Here is a 14,882-nt window from a genome sequence, read left to right on the forward strand (position 1 = left end):
ATAGGCCGGGAACGTTATCCGTGGCCTGCCATTCGATCAGCTCGGTCTCAAGTGCGCACTTCCGTCGCACGCGCCTGAACGGAGGATCCGACGAAGCGTCGGGCGCAGCAACGAGGGCGCGGAAGGGTGCCCAGTCGGGCTGATAACGTGAGTATCGGGCTCTCATGTGTCAACGCGTGGTCTGGGTTGGCGACACGGGGCTGGCGACCGAAGAACATGTGGCCAACCATTTGTCGTGAGCGGCAGGTGTCTTCGCTTGCGTGCCTATGCTGTCGCCTGCATTTCGCTGTGGGGTCGCGCACGTTTCGTAGACACGGTGTCCGGGTTCCTGCATGTCTCTAGCTACATCGCGTATAAAAGCTTCAATTTTCCCCTCATTGCTCGACACTGCTGGAGCCTGCTCTCTCAAACCCACTCGATTTGAACACCACCATGGCCACCCGCTCCGACTCCCCTTCGTCCTCCAGCTCTTCCTTCTCTACTCCCTCCACTGCTCCGTCCACTCCCCCATCGGGTCACTCGGGCGCGTACTACCTCGTTTGCGACGCGGAGGTCTTGAAGACCATCCCGGTCAAGCAGGGTACCAGCGACCGTGTCCTCTTCATCCAAGGCCAAGGCTCCTTCAAGACCCTCCTCGCCCAAGCAGCTGAAGCCCTCGATGACACCACCCTCCTCGACGACGCCCGCTGGGAAACCGTTCACGCTGGCAGCACCTACCACAAGACCAACAATGCCATCTCCACCGTCTGCAAGTCTGCAGTCGTCTTGGGTGCGCTTGAATGCAGCTCCTCTATCGTAAGCACTGTCGTCAGAGACCTCATCGTCCCCGCTCACGTGCCCTCCGCCAGCCTTCGATGGCGGACTCGCTGAACCTCTTCGCCGAGTCCAACCTCCGCGCCGTCGTCTCCTTCACCGACTCGACCGTCGCCCTCCACGTCCTCGAACGCCCGCCCTTCACCTACCCCCTCCTCTCCGCCACCGAGCCCACGACGCTCAACCCGACCGCGAACCCGTACAGCATCCCGTCCGTGCCCGAGTTCGAGCGCAGCTGGGCCACCTGGGACCTCGTCACCCTCGGCATGATCCCCAAAGACCTCCTGCACTCGAAGCCGATCGACCTGCGGCACAAGCCGCTCTTCTACATCGGCCACCTGCCCACGTTCGCGAACATCCTCCTCTCGCGCTGCCTGCAGGCGAAGCCGGTCGGCCCGCGCCCGTACCTCACCATCTTCGAGCGCGGGATCGACCCGAGCGTGGACGACCCGGACCAGTGCCACTCGCACTCGGAGGTGCCCGAGCGGGACGAGGACTGGCCGGTGATCGAGGACGTGCTCGCGTACCGGGACGACGTGCGCGAGAACGTGATCAAGCGGCTCATCGGCGAGATGGAGCGCGGCGAGCGGCCGCTCACCCGCCGCGCCGCGCGCACGCTCATGATGGTCCTCGAGCACGACGGCTTCCACATCGAGGTGAGTCTCCGTCTCGCCGTCCTTCGCTGCACACGGTGGCTGACGGCGCCCCCCAGACGCTGTTGTACATGCTCATCCAGCGCGCCGGCACCGGCATGCTCCCGCCCCCCGGCTTCGCGCCCCCGCCCTGGGAGACCCTCGCGGCGCAGTGGGACGCGACCCCAGCGCCGCGCACGGCGACGGTGGAGCTCGGGCCCGCGACGATCACGCTCGGGCACGACGACCAGGAGCCGGACGACGAGCTCCCCGCGCTCGCGGGCGACGTCTCCGCGCACGAGTTCGGGTGGGACAACGAGTCGCCCGCGCGCGCGGTCGACGTGCCCAAGTTCCGCGTGGAGTGGCGGCCGGTCACGAACGGGGAGTTCCTCGCGTTCTGGCGCGGCGCGGGCGCGGGCAAGGTCGACATGCCCGCGAGCTGGACGACGGACGGGTGCGGGGCGGGGGAGGCGGACCCGCGCGTGCGCACGCTGTACGGGCCGGTGCCGATGCGCTACGCGCGGCATTGGCCATGCCTGACCGCGTACGACGACCTCGCGGCGTTCGCGGCGCACAAGGGCGGGCGCATCCCGCGCGAGGCGGAGCTGCGGCTCTTCCTGGACGCGTACCAGGTGTCGTACGCGGAGGGCGCGAACACGGGCTTCCGGCACTGGCACCCGCTCCCCGCGACCGCGGGCGCGGACGGGCGCGGGTCGAACGGCGGGGTGTGGGAGTGGACGGCGACGCCGCTCGCGGCGCACGAGGGCTTCGCGGGCACGACGATCTTCCCCGGGTACTCGAGCGACTTCTTCGACGGGGCGCACATGACGGTGCTCGGGGCGTCGTACGCGACCGTGCCACGGCTCGGGGACCGGCGCACGGTGCGGAACTTCTACCAGCACAACTACCCGTACCCGTGGGTCGCGGCGCGGGTCGCGTACGACTTGTGAGGGCGGTGCGGGGGTGTACGATTGGTAGCACTTGTAAATTATCGCTACGTTGACATCGGCTGGAATTTATTAATCATTTCTGTTCCTCTTTTCCTGAGCATGAGAAGGTTTACACTCCAGGTACCCCTCGTCTACATCCGAGTGACCGAGTCGTCCCGGCGGATGTCCGCGTTCGCATCGCCTGTATTGGGTTGCATGGCGCGACGTGGTGTACCCGACATGGAGCATCGACGCGCGCGTGCATCTTTGAGGAGTGCTCGGATGTACTGCCAGGCGAGGATGAAGCGGGGCGAGGTTACCCTGAAGGTACCGCTGGCGGCGTAACCGGACGCGAGGAGTATATGTATATGGGTGTATATGGGAGCATATGGGACGGCAAAGTTTGACGAACCTGGACTCGGAGTACTAGCCTGGGGAGTGTCACTGCAGTCAAGTGAAACTACCAAGCCAAGTGGTCGCTTAAACAAACAGAGACGTCAAAATCGATGTGCCTTAAGAGCCCCCGTTGTCTAATGGTTATGACGTCGGACTTCTACGACGTTCGTTACGTAATCCGGAGGTTGCGGGTTCGAATCCCGCCGGGGGTAATAGTCGCGTTTTGTTCCCGGGCAGGATGGAATTTTGTACGTGAGGGAAAGTACTAATACACAAGCGTTGTTCTCGCTGCTACATCCACCCTTGCAACAAGTCTTCGGCAGCAGCCACCTCTTTCTCCAGGATCTCTGCTGCTTCGGGGAACCGGACACGCACTGTGAACTTGGCTTGGACCGGTTTGCGCGTCAGACCTAGCGTCTGTTCGCCGTTCATATCCGGAAGCAAAGGTTTTCCAGTCTCATCTTCAGCAGGGATGAAGTCGAAAGCCCACAAGAACCTGCGCATCGGTGGTGTCGGCTCCATGCTCCGAGTGCGTGTACGCCCACTCACCTCGAGAGCACGATGAAGAGGGACTGCTGCGCGAGCGGCATGCCCACGCATTGGCGCCTTCCGAACCCGAACGGGGGAGTGAACTCCTTTGCGGCGGTCCCGTCGTCGGACAAGAAGCGCTCCGGCCTGAACGTCTCCGGCTCTGGGAACTTGCGCGGGTCCCGGAGGATGGAGCTGCGCTCGAGTGAGCGCGATTCTCGGGAGGCACTCGGAGAACGAAAGAGCGCGCTCACTACAAGTTGGCGACGACCGTCGAGCCCTTGGGGACGTGCGCGCCCCCGTGGTCGTCGTCCGCGGTGACCGCGTGCGGGACGCCGAGCGGGGCGACGGAGAACCAGCGCGTGAGCTCGCGGAGCCAGGCGGCGACGTACGGGAGCCGCGGCTCGTCGGCGAACGTCGGGAGGCGCGCGCGGCCGACGACGTGGTCGAGCTCGGCCTGGGCCGTGCGCGTCGCGGCGGGGTTGCGGAGGATCGCGCCTGTGGGCGCGGGGGGTGAGCGTGGTGCGCGTTCGGGCGCGCGGATGGGGGAGGGGGGGCGCACATATTCCGGCCTCGAGGGATCCGGCTGTCTGTGTCGACGGCGCTTGGTCAGGACTCAGACTTTGGAGGGAGCACGAGCGGGGGCGGGGACGTACGGTGTCGATCCCGGCGCCGAACGGTGCGCTGACGGCGAAGGCGAGCTGGAGGTGCGTCCAGCCGATGGACTGCTGCTCGGTGAGGCAGTAGGCCGCGAGACAGTCCTTGGCGACGCCCTTCTCCATCTTGTCCTTGACGTCCATGAGAAGCTTCATGTACAGCGTTGCCGCTCTCTCGTAGGCTGCGTCTGCGTCGCCTCTGAACCACTGCAAGAAGCGCTGTGGTGTCATCGGTGAGCCAGGACTCATCTGGTGCAATCATAATGCGTACCGGAAGGTAGAGGAGTGCCGGATACTGGGTGCGCCCGTCAGAATACTTTCGTAGTCATTACGCGGGGCCGCGCACCTTCTCGACGATGCTGTTCGAAACGCTGTGGATGGGCCGATCATCAGTTCGCGGTCACTCGACGAGCGAACATCATACCTGGCCTTCTGGAAGTCTGTGGGCAAAGTTAGTCAAAGCCAAGATACGCACGCGAGGGCCAAACAAATACCCTTGATACACAGCAGATGCGACTTGACCCAAGCGTCTTCAAGGTCGCTGACCCGAAAGCCGTACGAGATGGACATGACCACGTTCGTGGCAAAGCTGAGACTCGGCTGGTAAGTCGTTGTATCGAGTCCTTGAGCGAGTCGATCGCCACGTACAGCGACAGGTGGTAGGCGTAGTCCCCAGGCTCCCGCAGGATCTTCTGCAGGAGAACGGTGGCTTCCAGCGTTTGATGCTCGCGGTATCCCGAGGCTGCGCGTCCGCTGAGGCCGGCGGATTGGATCTAAGCAGAAGCGGAGTATCATCAGTTGGCTGGACACGGAAAGACAGCGCAAGGAAGTCCTGCCTTGCGCCAAGTTTGCCACTGTTCCCCATAGGGCATCGTGAGTCCGCGCATGCCCCGAGACAGGATGTCCTGGGCCATCACGAGGCGCGGCCGCGAGGAGTACTTTGCGCCCCGTCGTTGCAAGAGGGACGTGGCGTCGTCGAGGTTGTTGAGCACTTTTTCATGGATCAGCGCCATCCCCCTGCTGTGAAGTGGGATAAAAGAGCGCACCTACGACCCGGGTCGATCCTCTCATGAAGGAGAAGACGTCACCTAAGATGTAGGTGAAGTTGAGATCGCATGTACTTCGTGGACGCCTCTTGTTACCAACAGGCTCACTTACCGTACTTCTCCTTCAAGGCGTCGAACATGACCCATTGGGGGGCTTTCGGGCCGACCTGGGCTACGACCTCTGCAAATGACTCTGGACCTCTCGGAGGCACCTTTCCACTCCCGTTTCTTTGGGTGACATAGTACAAGGAAGCCCCTACGAGAGCTGAGGCCACCGCGTATGTCAGTGTGTAACGACTCGTGTCCCCTGCTAGGAGCCGGTCGACATCCAAGGGCCATCCTGCGATGGAACTCATCTTGGAGATGAAGACGGGGGTGTCTGCTGAGGCTTTGGGTCGGTGGTGAAGTGACCGGTTGACCCCTGGGAATGGGGGCCCTGCGCACGCGATCACAGCATTGTCGATTGAGTAGAGTTCATGAAAGTAGCGCCCGTCCAGTCTCACTTTGGCAGGACCAAACAGGAAGTTGCCGTCATCCGGCCGTGCCTTGTGTGCTCGACAATAATTTCTGCTGAAGAACGCATCGATCGCACCTCAAATTCGTTGTGTTACGAAACAGAGCTGGCGCATGTATCCCAAATAACGCTCGTCGTCGTCGAACGTGGCCTACACACCCGATAACATATTTCGAAGTTGAACGGCAAGTATCCAAGGTATATCCAACAAATGTCCAACACGTCGAGTGCAAGACAAGACACCCGCCCGTCATGGCATGTCAAAGATGTCTCGAAAACGCATGAACAGAACCGGCACAGAGAGCCTCGACTTGAAGGAGCGCACGACGTAGTGCGGCACCGAGTTCGACCAGTTCCACCGGGGTTCCACGGCAAACACCCACTCCCTCCCCTCCTTCACCACGTGCCCGACGTCGGGAAACACCGAGCGCGACTGCTTCGGCAGCCGCGCGACCAGCCGCGTGGACGCGAGCCCGCTCAGCACCTCGCGCACGTCGTGCAGCACGTCCGCGTCGCGCGCGCCGAGCGGCTTCCGCACGCGGAACACGGGGTACTCGCGCGCGACGGACACGCGCGAGCCGGCGACGGACGTCGTGGTGAGGAAGAGCCCGACGACGTTCGCCGCGTCCGCGGGGCGGTGCGCGGCCCACCGGTCGCGGCGCGCCTCCGCGGCGTCCCACGCGGCGCGCGTGAAGCCGAACTCGTCGTGGAGCGCGTCGGGCTTCGCCTTGAGGAGGGAGGACTGCCAGGTGAAGCGGTCCGCGGGGGACTCGCGCAGGGGCTCGCGGCCGATGGGGTTCAGGGTGATGACCATGGCGACGTCGGAGTGGACGAGGTCGTGGACGGTGCGCCCGAGCTCGGCGGCGAGGAGGTGGACGAAGATGCTGACGATGACGGTGATCGCGTACTCGTGGAGGGTGGACCAGTCGCGGATGGCGTCGACGACGGTCTTGCGGGCTGGGTAGCCCAGGTTCTGATAGATTGGGTGCGGGTCGGGGCAGGTTGGGGACGGGCGGCATTCGAGCCTGAAGTGGCGAGTTAGGTTCGATGGTTATAACATACACGGTTAGCAAGAGGTGCACATACCTGTGATTGGGCCAGGCTATCTTCTGGCACTCGCGGGAGCAGTACTTGGCAGCCTGACATCCGCTGCAGGTCTTCAACATGCGCCACCGTGCGGGTTGAGATCCGCATGTTGAGCACCTGCGCACGTTGATCGTCAGGTTTTCGCTCGAGTAGTACTCCCTAGAACCGATGTTAGGGGGGAGGCTCATGACGGGAAGAGCGTAGGAGAGGGCACCGCAACAGGGGGCGTGAGGCGGCTTCTCGGTTCAAACTTACATAAAGCCCACTTCAGTACGGTATCTCACAGCAAGACGTCCGCTACTTACTTTTCCCCAACGTCCGCGGGTTCGCCGGGGTGATGCCGCACGATGAGTAGTTTCTGACTGATAGGCCGTCGTCCGAGATGTGGTGTATGCTCTGGATGGTGTCTGCTGACATGACGAGGTATGAAACAGGTATGGTTTTGGAGGTCAATGTAGAGGCTGGGAGGCAGGCGCTCAAGCGCTCTCAGGTGGGCGCGTCTCGCACGTGGTGACTTCAGGGCAGGCTTGAGCATGTGGCCAAGAAAAAAGCCGGCGTGCTCTGCTTTCCACCCAACTTCCCACTTCGTCCTCAGGCCTCAGTTTTCCCTTTCCTTGTCCACAATAAACACACTGCTCCTCATCTTCGCGTGCATCGTTTCCTTTTCGACCTCATACCCCCCACTCGCTCATGCCTAGGGACATGGCGTTCAATGCCTTCGTCTCCTTTACTGGTGACGTGGAAGATCGACTGCTCTCTCCACGCTTGAACGTTCGGACTTCGTGTCGACACCCGTGGCCGTTTGAGCACTAAGAAGAGCATACATATTCGTGTGTTGGTGCACTGGTACGTAGTCTCGACGCTTGAAGATGTATGTATCTGTGTCCCCCCGTGTACTCGTCGTCGTCGTCAATACATATCTGTTCTACCAATTCATTATGTACGCATAGCATGGACTGCGCGTATTGTCGTGCGTAGAAAGCTCCGGGCTTAAACAGTACCGAAGCTATGCTCCAAAGAGAGTAGAGGATGCACCACACAGTACTTTCTTGGTGCGTAACAAGAGACCCAGAGTTGCTCATCGGACTCAGACACTGTTGAAGCGTAATCTTTCAGTGCCAATGCCCACATAGCAATCAGAAATGCCCACCTTCTCGTCCACTAGGGCATGTACATCAAGTCCCTCAAACGCCAGAACACCTGTGTCACAGACAACTGGGACTTGAGAGCGACCGACGTTCGAGACAAGATTGGTACGCTCTGTTCTTCCGGGAGTTTGGAGTACACCCACTTCTTGTTGTTGTGGCCAACCGATCCAATCTCAAAGGGCAGGGTGCCCCCCTGCTCGGGAGCGCGGACGACGAGCGCGCGGACGAATTGCATGAGCGCCATACTCGCGTCCTCCAATATGGTCCTGTCTTCGTCCCTCAGCGGCCCCGAGTTGGAGGCGGGGTGACGGAGGCGGGAGATGTCGTACGAGCGTTCTATGGAGAGATCCGAGTTCAGCAGGACGAACGCGGCCACGTAGCGTCCGGCCGAGTTGGCTGCCCGGGGCTGGCCGCGGTCCCGTGCTTCGAGCGAGCGACGGTGGTTGAGCTGATGTGCCCAAAAGGCGGTGCCGGGGCACCTCTGCTGGACGATGGCCTCGGTAACGATGCTACAGGTCAGAGGGCGGAACCGACATGCGGGGCTTGTGTTCTGCGGACTGCTGTCGCCGGTGGCCGAGAGGAGGTCGACGATCATGGTTCGACCTTCGCACGCGACGAAATCGTCGATTGTCTCGTCCGGGCGCCGCTCGAGGTGGCAGGTAACGGTGACGAGCAGCTGTAGTGCGTACCAGTGGATGATTGTCCAGTCGCCGATGGCGTCTAAGCAGCTTATGCAGGCCGGGTAACCGAGCTCCAAAAAGCCGGAACGGTGGGGGTCGGGCCGGTTCAGAGATGGACGGCAGAGGGATCTGAAAGGGCTGTTAGACGTCGTTCACAACGCAACAACTCGAAGCGGTACCTGTGATGTGGCCAGTCTGCCTTCTGGCATTCGCGAGTGCAATACTTGGTGGAGAGACACCCGGCGCATGTTTTTAGCGTACGCAAGTTTCTCGGCGTCTTTCCGCACATTGCGCAGGTTCGCCTGACTGGGAGGCCATCGTCGGAGAGGACCGCTTTGTTCATGTCTGGAATCAGATGGATGAAAGCAGGCACTTGGTGGCAGGGTGGGCGCCCTGTTGCCAACAGGACGTCCAGGTCACGTGAGGCTCCTAGGCGCCGTGTGAGCGTTTCTCCACTGTTGCCAGTGCTCATCGACATCCCTCCTTCCCCATCCCCACCATGAGCTTTGGCACTAAACGCATCCCCTGGCCTCTGTCAGCGATGCGGAGCTGCTGCGCGCTTCCATTAGGCAGTCGGAGACGTTCACAGGCTGTAGGCGTTTTCCACAAAACGCACGGAAATAGCGCGATAACGCGCATATCCTGCACCATACGGACCGCCTCGCTCTCCCGGCATCCCCAGTGCATCACATGGCAACTCCGCCCATAACGTATCGCGCATGCTCCCCCGTCAATTCACTGATCATGAAGCGCGTGGAACTCGGGTGCGCCGGCTCTGCTACTTGGGATATAAAGGAACATGTACCTCCCCGCCGTCCTCCCCGCGACCGCCGACTCAGGCTCCCCGCGCGTCGACGTCAAGCCCTCGGCCACCAAGATGCTCGGCCCCATCGCGCGCGCGTTCCTCCCCCTTCTCGCCGCGGTCACCGCGTTCGGTGACTACGCCTCCGCGCGCATGCTCACCCACGCGGAGATCCAGGCGAAACAGGCCGCCGCAGCGTCCCGCATCCGCGCGAGCATGTCCGCCTCGAAGGGCTCAAAGAGCAGCGGAGTGAAGAACATCACGTTCTCGAACCCCCGCGCCTCCGGTGAGTCCCCTTGTGCCCTCGCGCGTCCCCTCCACCTTCCCTCTGAGCGCGTTCCCGGGCAGAGTTCTACGTCGACGGAACGACCATCCCGGACGTCGACTGGGACATCGGGCCCAGCTGGTCCGGCCTGCTCCCTATCAGTGCCGATCCCAACGAGACCCGCAAGGTGCGCCCGCCCCCATTCCGCGCTCCATGCGGGCCGTGCTGAGTGTGGAAGCTCACCGCCCACGGTGCCCGCGCGTTCTCCAGCTCTTCTTCTGGTTCTTCCCCCCCGGCCCGGAGGGGAGCCTCGACGACCTCATCTTCTGGTGAGTCACAGTCGCCTATCGCACCGCGTGGGGTGCAAGTGGGGTGTGAGCGCAGATGCTGACGTGATGTGTGAACTTGCAGGACGAACGGTGGGCCCGGCTGCTCTTCCCTCGAGGGCCTCCTGCAGGAGAACGGGGTGAGTGTTATCTCATGACGCGTCTTCCGCGCTCTCGCGCTCCCCAAGTTTCAATCGTCGTTCCATGGGGCAATGTTGGGGGTCATGCGCACAAACAGTGTCTGCGGGATGCGGTGTATTGTATTATTCGGCATCATGCGCCTCGCCTCGCTGTGGTCTCGTAACCAGCATGTCATAGAAGCACCTCGCTGACTTCATTCGGGTTCTTGCATAGCCTTTCCAATGGTCGTATGGGCAGGCGCGCCCGACGCAGAACGAATTCAGCTGGACGAACTTGTCGAGCATGATCTACCTCGAGCAGCCCGTCGGAACCGGATTCTCGCAGGGCAAACCCAACGCAACAGTATGTGGTATTTACGGCGTCTTCCATAAACTGTATGCTGACGTGCCCTTGGTGCGAACAGAACGAAAATGACATCGCAGCACAAATTGTAGGCTTCTTGCAGCAATTTTTGGACGTGTTCTCCGAGATTCAGGGCAAGAATTTCTACGTATCTGGCGAGAGTGTGAGTATCTTCGCGTGATGATGTTCTTCGATTCACATTGATGTAATTCGGCGCAGTATGCGGGGATGTATGTGCCCTGTGAGTCCACATCTCGAATACTCGTCGGGATGAGTTACTCAGACGTCTCTCAGACTTGGCCAACTTCATCTACGAGAACCCCGGCGCACTCAACCTTTCGCTCAATGGGTTCTTCATCGCTGATCGTACGTGTCAAATATCCTGGTATTCGTCTCCTCAACTCACATGGACACGTTGTAGCTGTGCTGGGGTGGGACGTCGTTCAAGAGCAGATCCCAGCTGTCAACTTCGTCCACAAGTATGAGAATGTCTTCGCCTTCAAGTATGTTGAGTTTCTGTTATCCATTGCACGCCACTCACTACTATTCATCGTAGCCAATCCTTCATGGCCGAGCTCGACGCTGTCGCAGAAAAATGCAATTACGCCAACTACATGGCTGAGCATGTCACGTACCCACCGAAGGGTCTGCTCCCCCTACCCGGGAAGAGCACCGAAAACGACCGGGGCTGCGATGTCTGGGACATGATCTTCGACGCCGCGGTTGATATCAACCCCGCGTTCAACATCTACCGCATCTTCGACACCGTGCGCCCTTTTCCTCCCCCACACCTACCCATCTCACCTTCCATCCTCGTAGTGGCCGATCTTGTGGGATGTCTTGGGCTTCCCTGGGTCGTTCATGCAAAGCCAGTCCCCCATCTACTTCAACCGCAAAGAGGTCAAGGAGGCGATCCACGCACCCGTGAACGTCACTTGGGGCGAGTGCTCCAACGTCCGCGTCTTCCCGCACGGAGACGCGTCTCTCCCGCCCGCGTTCACCGTGCTCCCGAACGCGATCGAGAAGAGCAAGCGGGCGGTCATCGTCCACGGGCTCGCGGACTTCATCCTCATCGCCGAGGGCACGGAGATCGTCATCCAGAACATGACCTGTGAGTGCCCCTCCAATCGCCTCGTGCGGGGTGGCCGGAGGCTGACGCCGACACCGCGACCGCGACCGCAGGGAACGGGATGCAAGGCTTCCAGACCCCGATCCAGAACGACAGCTTCGTCGTCGACGGGATGGGCGCGCTCGGCCGGACGCACACCGAGCGCGGGCTGACGCTGTTCGAGGTCGCGCTGAGCGGACACATGTGCGTCGCCCCCACCTGTCCTCCCCTTCTCGCTCCCCCGCTCACTGTGGTGGACGTCTGTGGTACGGCGCGCGCTCCGCAGGGTCCCGCAGTTCTCCCCCCGGGTGAGTGACGTCCGCGCGCCCATCGTACCGAGCGAGGTCGCTGACGCCGGCCGTGTTCGCTCCCCCGCAGGCCGCATTCCAGATCATGTCCTTCCTCATGGGCTTCAGGGAGACCCCGTAAACGGGGCCGTCGCGACCGCGCGTCGGGACGCTTTGTACGAGACACACAATCGATGCCCCGCCCCTGTCTCCGGACCTTGCCGTGTGCCGCTCGCCGCCCGGTGCCCGAAGTTTTGTGGTCCCGTGTCCGTAGAGTCCACGCCGTTCCGTCGCCGACGCCCCGGCATCGCGCTATTGTCTCGCCGGGCCGTCAGGTAGAGTTGGGACAAAGTCCGAAGCTGAGTCCGATCGGCGCCTAAGAAAAGCGTACCACACAACGCTGTCGCCCGACGTGCTGTCTTTCCGAGACATCGCGGCGGGCGGCGGCGCACCCCAGGCGTCGTGAGCGAGTGGGCGCGCGACAGGAGCGCAGGCCGGGGGACGTGCGCAGGAGGGAGGAAGGGCGGGCCTACGCGTGGGGAGGAGGGGGTCGGGACGAGGCGGGGCGAGACGCACGTCAAGAGTTGCAAAAGCCCCAGCTGTCCTCCATCCTGAATGGAGTGTCGTCCTCGCGGCCACAGAAAGACCAAGCGACGCGCGGTGGCGTCCGTGGGCGCAAAATAAAACATAAGGCTAGCGCTCCCACCAGCTACCCAGTGCGGCAGCTGGTAGCTCCCGGCGGGACGTCTGACGGGCGGTGACGCTTGGTCGCAGTTGTGGCGGCTGCTTGGGTCTGCAACGCAAGACGAGTGTCGTTGCCCGCCGCGGGCGGGGTGCGGGGGATAAATAAAGCGGGGTGTGGGGGGGAGGAGGGGCGTCGATCCTCGCTCCTCGATTACCTGGTCGGCGGCTCGCGCTCTCCCCTTCCTCCGCTCCTCGCTCGAATACCCGCTAATCGCATACCCCCCTGCGTCTCTCGATTGCCTCGTACAACCTAATCACCCACACAACTTACTACACCACAACACCACACATCGAGACATGGCTACGTTTAACTTTGACGGGTTCCCTGGGTGAGTCGGTTTTAACCAGTTTGCTCTTCGCGTTTTGCTCATCTTCTGACCGTCTCTTGCGCAGCTTCTATCCTTCCGAAAAGCATGAGAACAATCAACCAAACGAAGTCTTCGCCGATGTAGTAAATTGGTCGCCGGAACGACCTAACGAGGCCGACGAGACGTACCTCACGCAGGGACAGATACCTGAGTCACACTCTAACTTCCCGTACGTACATTCTCTTTTATCATGCGTCTCGTTCAGCCAACAACGAAACCGAAGATACAGGCCAGAATACCTCAGTGGCATGCACCCTACGCACTGCGCCACCATGGGCGCCCTGCCCGCTTTTCAACCCCCCGCTCAGTACATCCGCACGCTCGCGCCCCAGCCCCAGTGGGGCCCCCTCTCGGAGGCGTGGGCCTCCTTCCCCGGGACCCCGGTCAATAACCCGCTCTGGAACCCCGCCGCCGGACAAGCGGTCCCCACGGGCGGGTGGCGCGAGGCCCGTGCTCCGTACGGCGTCGAGTATGTCTCACTCCTCTTGTCTCTCCCAGCACAACGGCTGACCACCTCTCCATTCTTGCAGGCCGGAGCCGGCGCCGCTGCCGCACGCACCTCTCGGGGGTGGTTGGGACGGCATAGACTTCGGGCTCTCGGAGAGGTGAGTGCTTCTTCGTCCGTCCGGGGATTCTCCAGCCGCTGACGGGCGTGCTCGGACAGCCTGCTGACGATGAGTCCGGCCGAGACCATCCGGGGGAACACCTTCTCGCCCCCGCCGCCGGCGTACTGGGACACGCGGTTCCCGAACGTCGCCGCGCACATCGACAACTACCCTGGGGAGCAGCAGCTCGGCATGTTCGGTGGCTCCTTCGCCACCGTCGACGCCCTCGCGCCCGTGCCCAAGTGGTCCGAGCTCGACCTCCACTTCCCCCCGGTGGCCGAGCGCGACTGCTCCCCGCTCTCGGACCTCTCGGACCTCTCGGAGCTGTCCTCCTCCTGCTCGCCCGAGGCCGACTCCCCCGCCTTCTCCACCCCAGGCCCTTCGTACACCCCCTCTCCCATGCACTCGCCCCGCCGCACCTCCAAGGCCGCCCTCGGCGTGCACGCGAAGCACAGCCTGCGGGGCCCCGGCAAAACCACCTCCTCCACCTCCCGGCGGGCCCACGCCGCGGCGCCCCTCCCGCCGCTCGACCCGCGCTCGCCGCACCACCCGCGGGACCGCCGCGGGCCGCGGCGCGCGCCCGCGGAGGCGTTCCTCGACGAGTACGACGGGCGGGCGGGGTGGACGGCGCGCGCGCCGCTCGCGGCGACGCAGGTGTGGGTGCACCGGCTCGACCCGCACGGCCCGCCGCACCTGTGGGACGGGCGGCCGCTGCCGGCGGGCGTGCACCCCGCGGACCTGCCCTACGCGCTCGCGGGAGGGGGACGGCGGGCGCGGTGCGCGTTCGACGACTGCCGGACGCCGGTGCGGAGCGCGGGCACGCTCAAGCACCACCTGCAGAGCCCGGAGCACGTGGGGGCGAAGATCCTCTGCCTCGAGTGCGGGTTCGCGGCGCGGGAGGACAACTTCCGGGCGCGGCACGGGGCGGTGTGTCGCCAGCCTGTTGAGGGGGCTGGGGCGGCGGCGGGGCAGAGGAGGCGGGGCGGGCACAAGCGGCACCCGCTGTGGGTGACGATGAGGAACTCGGGCGAGCTGGAGGAGATGCTTGCGCGGCGGGTGGCTGAGGCGGAGGCGGGCGCGGCGCAGCAGCAGCAGCAGCAGCAGCAGCAGCAGCAGCAGTAAGTGGGCTGCGCTTGGGGAAGATGGACTTGCTTGTATTATGGTGTACTTACTCTGATCTGTGAGGTTTGCTTAGCCTACGTTCCTTTACGCCGTTACCTCTGTTTTTACTGTACATATCCTGTCTCTATAATTCCACGAGCTGCTTCACCGTCTGTGGCACGAGCGAACCCCGGGCACGAGGCCGAAGGCACCTGTCGGAGTTTGTCGAGAGTGCCTATCGGGGCAGATCGGGGCCGAGGAAACGGTGCCTCCGCCCGGCTCCTGCCGGGGGACGTGCGCGGCCTGGGCCCTGGGAGTGGCCGGGGGCCGTGTCGAGTAACCTCCCCCAGTTGACCACTTCCGCG

At 62.7% G+C, this 14,882-nt stretch overlaps 6 protein-coding genes and 1 non-coding gene across 7 annotated transcripts; 4 read left to right on the plus strand and 3 right to left on the minus strand.

The window, feature by feature from the left end:
• Nucleotides 1-854: 854 nt before the first annotated feature.
• Nucleotides 855-2,395, plus strand: BXZ73DRAFT_89325 (C-type lectin protein; the record flags this gene model as incomplete). Its single annotated transcript, XM_048025235.1, has 2 exons — nt 855-1,469; nt 1,526-2,395. The coding sequence occupies 2 exons, from the start codon at nt 855-857 to the stop codon at nt 2,393-2,395; spliced, it is 1,485 nt and encodes a 494-aa protein (XP_047879139.1).
• Nucleotides 2,396-2,893: 498 nt separating this feature from the next.
• Nucleotides 2,894-2,982, plus strand: BXZ73DRAFT_t83. The gene has a single exon. It is a non-coding gene; the product is annotated as a tRNA-Arg (tRNA).
• Nucleotides 2,983-3,061: 79 nt separating this feature from the next.
• Nucleotides 3,062-4,967, minus strand: BXZ73DRAFT_45131 (cytochrome P450; the record flags this gene model as incomplete). The annotated part of the gene is made up of 8 exons (XM_048019453.1): nt 3,062-3,266; nt 3,320-3,493; nt 3,553-3,796; nt 3,861-3,888; nt 3,955-4,203; nt 4,426-4,543; nt 4,603-4,727; nt 4,773-4,967. 8 exons carry the CDS (start codon nt 4,965-4,967, stop codon nt 3,062-3,064), a joined length of 1,338 nt encoding a protein of 445 aa, XP_047879140.1.
• A 797-nt stretch (nt 4,968-5,764) lies between these two features.
• On the minus strand, nt 5,765-6,788 carry BXZ73DRAFT_100265 (uncharacterized protein; the record flags this gene model as incomplete). The annotated part of the gene is made up of 3 exons (XM_048014525.1): nt 5,765-6,539; nt 6,601-6,653; nt 6,726-6,788. 3 exons carry the CDS (start codon nt 6,786-6,788, stop codon nt 5,765-5,767), a joined length of 891 nt encoding a protein of 296 aa, XP_047879141.1.
• An 899-nt stretch (nt 6,789-7,687) lies between these two features.
• On the minus strand, nt 7,688-8,343 carry BXZ73DRAFT_100266 (uncharacterized protein; the record flags this gene model as incomplete). The annotated part of the gene is made up of 2 exons (XM_048014526.1): nt 7,688-7,709; nt 7,775-8,343. The coding sequence occupies 2 exons, from the start codon at nt 8,341-8,343 to the stop codon at nt 7,688-7,690; spliced, it is 591 nt and encodes a 196-aa protein (XP_047879142.1).
• Nucleotides 8,344-9,305: 962 nt separating this feature from the next.
• Nucleotides 9,306-11,841, plus strand: BXZ73DRAFT_44981 (alpha/beta-hydrolase; the record flags this gene model as incomplete). Its single annotated transcript, XM_048019427.1, has 14 exons — nt 9,306-9,516; nt 9,579-9,682; nt 9,766-9,824; nt 9,907-9,961; nt 10,176-10,304; nt 10,366-10,467; nt 10,524-10,545; nt 10,599-10,670; nt 10,726-10,807; nt 10,861-11,071; nt 11,124-11,415; nt 11,487-11,616; nt 11,699-11,720; nt 11,791-11,841. 14 exons carry the CDS (start codon nt 9,306-9,308, stop codon nt 11,839-11,841), a joined length of 1,542 nt encoding a protein of 513 aa, XP_047879143.1.
• Nucleotides 11,842-12,740: 899 nt separating this feature from the next.
• On the plus strand, nt 12,741-14,538 carry BXZ73DRAFT_100268 (uncharacterized protein; the record flags this gene model as incomplete). The annotated part of the gene is made up of 5 exons (XM_048014527.1): nt 12,741-12,772; nt 12,837-12,980; nt 13,041-13,280; nt 13,342-13,416; nt 13,476-14,538. 5 exons carry the CDS (start codon nt 12,741-12,743, stop codon nt 14,536-14,538), a joined length of 1,554 nt encoding a protein of 517 aa, XP_047879144.1.
• Between the last annotated feature and the right edge of the window lie 344 nt (nt 14,539-14,882).

This window comes from Epithele typhae (genome assembly GCF_022376455.1).
Source record: "Epithele typhae strain CBS 203.58 chromosome Unknown BXZ73scaffold_16, whole genome shotgun sequence".
NCBI lineage: Eukaryota > Fungi > Basidiomycota > Agaricomycetes > Polyporales > Epitheliaceae > Epithele > Epithele typhae.